General features: G+C 38.5%; 1 protein-coding gene across 4 annotated transcripts in view; it reads right to left on the bottom strand.

The window, feature by feature from the left end:
* Positions 1-525: 525 nt before the first annotated feature.
* Positions 526-7,904, bottom strand: part of ITGB6 (integrin, beta 6) — a 32,083-nt gene continuing 24,704 nt past the window's right edge. For all 4 annotated transcript variants that reach the window (XM_010567763.1, XM_010567791.1, XM_010567780.1 and 1 more), the window contains 3 exons: positions 4,965-5,084; positions 2,696-2,862; positions 526-809 (listed from right to left, as the gene is read on the bottom strand). In XM_010567763.1, coding sequence (XP_010566065.1) covers positions 708-809; positions 2,696-2,862; positions 4,965-5,084 — 389 coding nt within the window. In that variant the 3' untranslated portion in view covers positions 526-707. The remainder of the gene's footprint in view (positions 810-2,695; positions 2,863-4,964; positions 5,085-7,904) is intronic.

Genomic DNA, 7,904 nt, shown 5'->3' with positions numbered 1-7,904 from the left:
ATGCCTAGAACAGAAAACAACTCTGCAAGTGAATAAGGGCTTGATTTAGCTTTCCCTGAGATAACCCCAGGGACTGTGTTCTTAAACAACACCAAACAGCAACAACGACAAGGAAATAGGGAAACAGGACAAGAAAGAAGAGTTAGAGAGGAGATGTTTCTGTATACCTTAGATGCACAGAAGATAGACAATAGCACTCCTTGTTTCTGATGAAAAACTATTTAGTCACACAGGTGATATGAGGAACCTCTAACCTCAGTAGTTTAAGCAGCATTCATGAAAAGAATATTTTTTTAAATTTAAACCAGCCCACCAAACAGACTGGTACAAATACATTCCTAAACACAAATATATGGGATTGTGTGTATGAACAAAGTAGTATAGAGCTCATTGTATATACCTAATTTCACAAAAATAGGCTTACACATGATAATTTTTAATCCTCAGTATTAATGAGAAAATTAAAAATATTTGTGATGCTATTTTTTTAAGATGGGGTGCCTTAATATTAAAGGGGGAGGTTTAATATTTCTGCTAACCTTTACCACTAATGTGTTATCTATAGTTTTCCCAACACAAGATATATTTTCTCTAACAGAATGATTATACCACTGCAATGTGCAAACAAATATCACATAATCAGCTGAGAAGAAACAAGTGGGTTTAGATTTTCTGCCAGTCAAACTAAGTTTGTAGTGTCGGAGGTGCTAACAGAAATCTGCAGCCATGGCCCCTTTTTGCTTTTCTTGGTTCTTGTAAGTTACATTTTTAAAAGTGGTTGTTGAGCCTCTGTACAGTGGATTTGTTTCCTAAAAAAAAACCAAACAAAAACAGAAGAAATGGGAGTCACGCAATGTTTAACTCATCTTGCCACTGCTTCATCTGCGAGCAGATGTAGTTGCACAGAACTGCCTTGAGCGTACCTCTTCAGCAAAGGGATCATTTTGGTCCATGATTCCTGACCCCGCATTATGATATAGGTCGTACATGCACCAGCTAGTACCACTCTGCTTCCTAATGTGCAAAAGATGATTTGTACTCTATTTCATGAGGAAGTCGGGCCAGACATCTGCCTGGCCCAGCGACGTGTTCCCAACAGCAGGCAACGCAGGCTGCCCGTGGAAAAGCTGACACACATTTCACAAAGCTCTTGGGTCAGAGGGGATGTCCTCCTTCTGGGGATTTGTCTGTAGACATTTTGAACCCATGCAAACTTTTATCATCCAGAATATCTTTGGAAATAAATCATATGCCCTAAGCAGGTGTTGTCTAATGATATCTTCTGGCTCCTTTGGAGCCTGCTATCTCACTGTGCTTGCTTGGGAAAAGTCAGTGAACAGATGTCCCCTCTTCAATTTCCCCAGTCATAATTTTATAGACCAGTAACACACCCTCCTCCCACCGTTTCTTTTCCCTAGTGAGGACTTCTGGTCTATTCTTTGTACAGAAGTAATTTTGCACCTTTGGTCATCTTAGAAGAGCCTTCAGCAGCTCGCTCACATTCCAAGCCACTGAAATTCAGACTGGTCTATATGAGGCAGCACAAACCAGTCTAAGGGCAGGAACATGCTTCCCTTCGCATCTGCCTCCCGGATTAAAGTAATGCACGTCATCAAACAATACTTTATCAAATATGTCCAATATAATTTGTGTATCAAATGTTGTGGTTGGACCATTCTAAAAGCACAGATAATGTCTCAGCGGTGAGGTGTGACTTGTCACGGTCCTTGAGCCACACAGACTACCACGCGTTGGGAGAAGGGTAAGTCCCACCTGGGCTTTTAATCCTGGCCTCCCATGATTCACTTCCTATCATTTCCTCTTGCAACAGAAAGAAAATGAAAATGCTTCTATCAAGTGTATCCTTCCCTTCCCTCTTCCCATATGTAGCTCACTCGAAGGATAAGAAAACATTCTCAGGTGGCCTTGCCTGTAAGCAACTGATTTTTCCCATCTCAAAAGCTGAAAGGGCAGCAGCGTCCATTCTTGCAGAAATGTTGCGATCACAGGGCTTTGTGCGAGAATGGAGCTGGGTGAACGGCAGCGTATCGCCTGTCCTCCTGACACCCACCAGAAATGCTTACTCAACGTGCTTTTTTTCAAAGAGCCTCAGAAGTCTCAAAGCTTTTGCAGAAGAGCAAAAAATTCAAGGGCAGAAAGGAAAGAAGAAAAGGGAACATGTGGTATAAGCTTGCATTAGACATCCGCAAGCTATAGATAGAAGAGAAGGCCTGAACTTCTCTGGCCTTTTACCTACATTTTGGGCAGCTTACATTGATTGCTCCTCTGTGTGAGTGGGCTCTCATCATGACAGAGACCATCAATAACCTCTCTTTCCCAAAATGGGCTCTGTTTCTGGGAAGAGGAGTATGCCTCTGATAATTACATGGGCAGCGAACAACTTCGCTAAGGTTAATCAAAGGCGAGGTACTGATTAAAAAAAACAACTAATAATAAAATGTTATCTACACGCTTTTACATGTGGAAGAAATTAAACTAGGAGATTGAACTCCAGCTATTTTTCATCCCTAAAAAAATTGTAATTTTACTTTATAGAATACTTAATGTAGTGAAAACCTATCAGTAAAATCTATCAATTTAAAAGAACAAAACCAAGACACAGATTTTTAAAGGCAGTTGTGCATCATGCAAGCAAATTAAAGAACCTCATATAAAATCAATGCAGTTAACGTACCGTTTGCCATTTAACTTTCGATTTTTCTGCTTCAAACTTGGCCACCTCTTTTCGGTCTTGAACTGACACCAGTAATTTCCATATACAAAGTAAAACAATGCCAATGAGGAGGATAGCAAGGGTGACGCCCACCATTATCATTGGGATGTTTGGAAGCTGTGGGCAATCTGTGGAAACAAAACCAATTATGACTATCAATAAATTTTAGGCGATTAAAAACATCCAAGAGGCATGGTGGGCTTCTCATTTGCTGTGAACTGTGCATGCCTTTTCCTTCAAGTCTATGTTATTTTCCTCCTGTTAGCTTGCTAAAGGGTTTGTGAAACTGGCTGAAAAATATTGCATTAAAACGTTTAAAAATTTAATTGCTAACTTCTTCCACTGCTCTTTTACCATGTCTATTAGCAGCTGCTGGATACAGACGCAGATTCTGAAAAGAAATGTTAGAAAATAATTTTCAGATCTGTGTCGATATAATTCTAAAAACCAGGGCTGAGTTGACAAGATTATGAATTTTACAATATTACGGCTGAAGCTCTACTTCAATTAACTGATATTTAGTGTGTTGCAGAGGAAAAGATTCTAGCAAAATCTGTATCAGGGTGAAGTCACCAATGATATTGAGAAAATAGAGGAAACTGCATTTCACTCATTAAAACATAGAGGAAAAAATCCATTAGACGTGATGAAAACATTGGACTGAAGAATTTGAAGGAATTTTGCATTTCAAATTCTGCAATAAATTTTATCATACAATATTTCAGAGAGTCGAAATTAAAACTGAAGTTTTTGCTTCACCAAAATGCAAAGAAGTTCCGTTGTTTTAATATTAAAAAGTATTGTTCATGAAAGTTGGTGAACGCTAGTATTTTACAAATTTTTCTGCTGAACCATGGGTTAAGGACATTGAAAATTTCATTTCAGTCTTATTTGGCTTACATGATTGTATTTCACATTACTTTTTTTGCTTGATGTCATCATTTAACTAATTCTGAGGGGTCTGGTTTGAGCAGTGGGTTAACGGTCTGGCTACTGGTACCATCTTGAGTTTGGTTCCATAAATGAAATCAATTTCTAGAGCATTTCTGAAGGTCTCATCTCAGTTCATATCTGCATGCATTGCAGCCACCACAGCACAGTAGTTTCAAGGCCCAGGAGCAGAACAGCAGATGACAGTGAACCTGGTTATCGTAGGGTTGTTGCAGGGCCACTACACAGCGTTTAATGAACCGTGCTTTCCTTAAGATATGTCTTTCAAATTTTTTTTTTCAGGTCTACTTAAAATGCATAGTAAATGTATTTAATAAAGAGAAAATCTTACCCTTAAATTCTTGAATCTTAGGGGTGTAGTTTACAAAGGGATGCGCTTCTTTAGTACTAGCTTTGTTACAACCGTCTTTGCTGTAATAGTAACCTATACAAAACCAGACTACTGTTCTTATGGTAGAAGCTGCTTTTTTGTGCAGTGAAATCCCTTTCATTTTCACATGTATGCTACAGAAAGGCTGCACAAAGGGTTAACAAAATAAATGCCATTTGTGCCAACAGAATGAGGTTACAATTCTGCATGGCTTTCCCTAAAACTTATCTAACATTTAGCGCTGAGACACTGGGTGTGCCATGTCCATCTTCCCCGCCCCCTGCCCCCAAAAAAGGCATTTTCTTTGCCTGGAAACTAAACTGTTTGGCAGCTGAAAAGTGGTGTCTGTTCTCTCCTGTCCTAAATTGTTAGGAGCTTTAATGAAAAATCAGTAGTGAAACAACACTAAATAAAGAAGTAATGTTAAATGAAAGGATATCAGGAGACTGGTTGAATATCTGTTAGTTATGCAAAATATTCAAAGCTTAATGATGCTGCAACATTAAATGTAATTATATTTTAGAATTTCATCAGGTATACCCAATCAGATAGTCTTTTGGAGATTTGTCCATCTATGAAATACATGTCATTTCAAAGTGAATTATAGTTTTCTCATATAATGCAAATGACATTTGGTATCATCATCTTATAATTGCACAGGGCTTTAGAAAAATGAACTTACTCTTGCAGCCCACGGATCGTTCTGCCCATCTTTCATGAAAGGCCAAGTATTTATTTTACTAATACATTAAATACGTACTCGAGGAGGTGCTCTTTTGGCTGGGCAGAGGAAAGCTACAAACACAAGGAGGTGCAGTGCTGCTTAAAAGAGCTCAGCTTCTAGATAGCTCATCCTGCCTGTGTTTTTAAATCAGATTTCATGTAGAAAAAGCAATATTCACTGCTTACCTTTCTGTTCTATGCTATGAATGACTGTCCTTCCCTGCTCATCCATAGCCAGTAGAAATGTGGTTATACATTCGTTTTCCCCCTGCAAAGAGCAGGGAATGGATTTATCCTCTGAATAATCTGCAGAGGGAGGGAAAAAAGTCATTCATCAGATCAAATGAAATTTAACACATAGTAACAAGAGAGACTGCTGGCATCGTGTCTGTCACAGCCTCGTCTGTGGATGGTAGAGAGTGAAAGATGAAAGCAGAAATTCTACTGGGTTTAACAACTTTTCCTCCAACCCAAGCTTTGTTTTGTTCTGACTTTTCACTTATATTTCCAAAGAACTGATCCACGTGTTGTCAATCTGCACCAACCGTCTAGCGCACCTTATTAATCTAGTCTACTGTGAATATCAATGAATTGGAAGTGCTTCCAAGATGCTTAACCACCAGCTGTCTAGGAAATGTAATAGTCCCCACTTATAGGACAAAGTAAACAGTATGTTCTCTTTGGTTTACAGTTCCTCCTACCATGTCTAGATTCTGTTTCAGAAAGAGATATACATACATCAAACAGCAATGGATATTGTTAAAAGGGTTCCCATTTATTTCTTCCACAATAGCCCTCTCAAAGATTAGTGTGTCCAGTACTGTCACAACAAAAAATATAGATTAATAACAGAAAACTGCAATTCTGGGATCTTTGTAATGTGATTCCAAAGGAAGCAGATAAAAAGTGACCCAAGATGATGGTCTGCCCCCATTTATTTGTCTCTCCATTTAATGTAGATCTGCACAAAAACTTAATTTTTTTTTTCCCCAGATGATTCCTAACTGGGAAACCTTTTCTGCAGAGAAAAGTTCATTCAAAGGGAACAGGGAGGCAGGAGGAAGCTGGCTGTGAGGGAAAATATAAAGCAAATAAGTCGATTGAAAATTGAGACTACAGATCCAGAGCCAGAAATGCCGTAATTTGGAGCATAACCATTATATAATATTTTTACAGAGCAAAAATGTCTGGCCTTATAACTGTGTGCAATAATACCTCTGAGGCTGAATGCCTATTATGTTTCCATATAACCCATGATTTGAACAGCACTGGAAATCTAGGTATGCTTTTCAATACATTTTTAGAAAAACTTCTTAGGTTTTATTTTTAGAGACAAGAAAATACAGTAAGCTTCTCAAACATTTCTTTAAAAATAATTGTCACTCTCCATTATTTCTTACCCATTCAAAACTCTTACTGAAATTTCATAAGCAACTGTACTAAAAACCTTAAGTCCTCAAACTTTAATATGAAGAGTAATGAAATGCAAAGTAGGAACCAGATAGGACTATGGATTTTAAAGAAACCTATGGTACATAAAGAAATAAAAGTGCTCACTTTTCTACTTTTTTCTTTTTTTTTTTCATATTGCTTATTATCATAAGATTTGATCTTATAGAAAACACTATTAAACACCATAGAAAATAAGAAAGTATAAACAGTTGACTACCTTACAGTCATTTTCTCTGCTTGTTATGAAAAGAGAATCACATCTGATTGAATTTCAATGGAAACATGCTCTTGATTTGGGATAATCTTGCATTTAAGCTGTTGCCTGTCCTTGGTGGCAGAGCAATGTGTTATCTGTCAAGGTGACAGGCAGACAAGGCTTGCTGATTTAACAAGATTTGGTTTTGTTAGAAGGAAGGGCCACAAACTGCAGACTGAGTGTACTGAATTAATGGCACTCATTGCCAGGTCACAATTCCAGTAACACTGTCACAAGTTTTGCAATATTTGTTGTTTCCCAACTCTTTTAAGCAAGCAGATCCAAAGAATATTAGCTTGGCTAAAAAAAAAAAAAAAAGAAGAAGAAGAAGAAGAAGAAGAAGAAGAAGAAGAAGAAGGAAAAGGGTAGTTGTTAGCTATTCTGAAGGCAGAGAAAAACTTGCAGGCATATTCCAAATATCATCCAGAAGGCAATAACTGCAAATATAATCATTATTTTTAAATTGTGATTCTTAATTTAAGGTCATAATTTGAGACCTAAGGGAGCTGAAATCTGATTATGTGCAAGGATGTAGAAATGAAAGCAAAGATGCCAGTTCAAGCTATTCAGAACCCAGCTTATGCTTAGTATTTTTATTTCTCTGATGTTATTTTTAGGATGAGGGATCACTAAAAGAGACTACTGCATAGATTATTCTCAGTTCATCAGCACAAAAATTTGCCTAGGTAGGTAAAATCCTGTAATTTACACGTGTGTAACTTTCTGAGTTCTGCAGTGAATCATCATACTTTCTCCACTTCTGCCTGCAGCCTAATTCCATTCATTTCAATGGTATTTGAAATCGTTGGAGTCACGCTGGAAGAAGAATTGGGTAACAGGCAAGCTGGGGCCTCAGAGAGTGAAAGACTGTTTCCTAACAGATACTTAGATAAAAGATTCAACAAAAAAAGATTAGCTGTAAATTTACATGTCATTATGCCCTTTCTTGTTTGTCTTTTGCTCAACAAAATGCTGGTTTTGAACAGTTTCGTCTCACTTTGAGTCAGAACAAGAGAGCAGCACCGATATAGAGGTTTGTTCAGGCTCCAGCATCCACTTTGTTGCCGTACTGGGAATTTGTGCAGTGTCAACACTATGTGGTAGGAAAAACTCCGTTCCTCCGGAAAGTGTAACTGTCCCTGTTGGGCTTGTGGCAGGAGCAGCCTGGTGCCCTGTGGCTGCGGTGGTGGCAGGAGCCACTTTTTAGGAATTGCGGTTCCTCCTGGGTAGCGAGTAGTGCAACAAGGGCTCCTCTTACACCCATCTGGCAAGGGGGGGATTAGCCTGATTTACTATTCAAACATTAAAAAAGGATGAAAAGAAATATTTGAAAGCGATGCCTGCCATGGAGATAAGGCCAGTGAATGTGAAGCCGTCAGCAGCCCCAGAGCTGCTGTGCCACCCCGTGCCCTGCTGGA

Source organism: Haliaeetus leucocephalus, unplaced genomic scaffold (assembly GCF_000737465.1).
Source record: "Haliaeetus leucocephalus isolate CR32 unplaced genomic scaffold, Haliaeetus_leucocephalus-4.0 Scaffold1, whole genome shotgun sequence".
Taxonomy (NCBI): domain Eukaryota; kingdom Metazoa; phylum Chordata; class Aves; order Accipitriformes; family Accipitridae; genus Haliaeetus; species Haliaeetus leucocephalus.
Note: the sequence above shows the minus strand (reverse complement) of the source record. Positions and strands in the feature narration are given on the sequence as shown.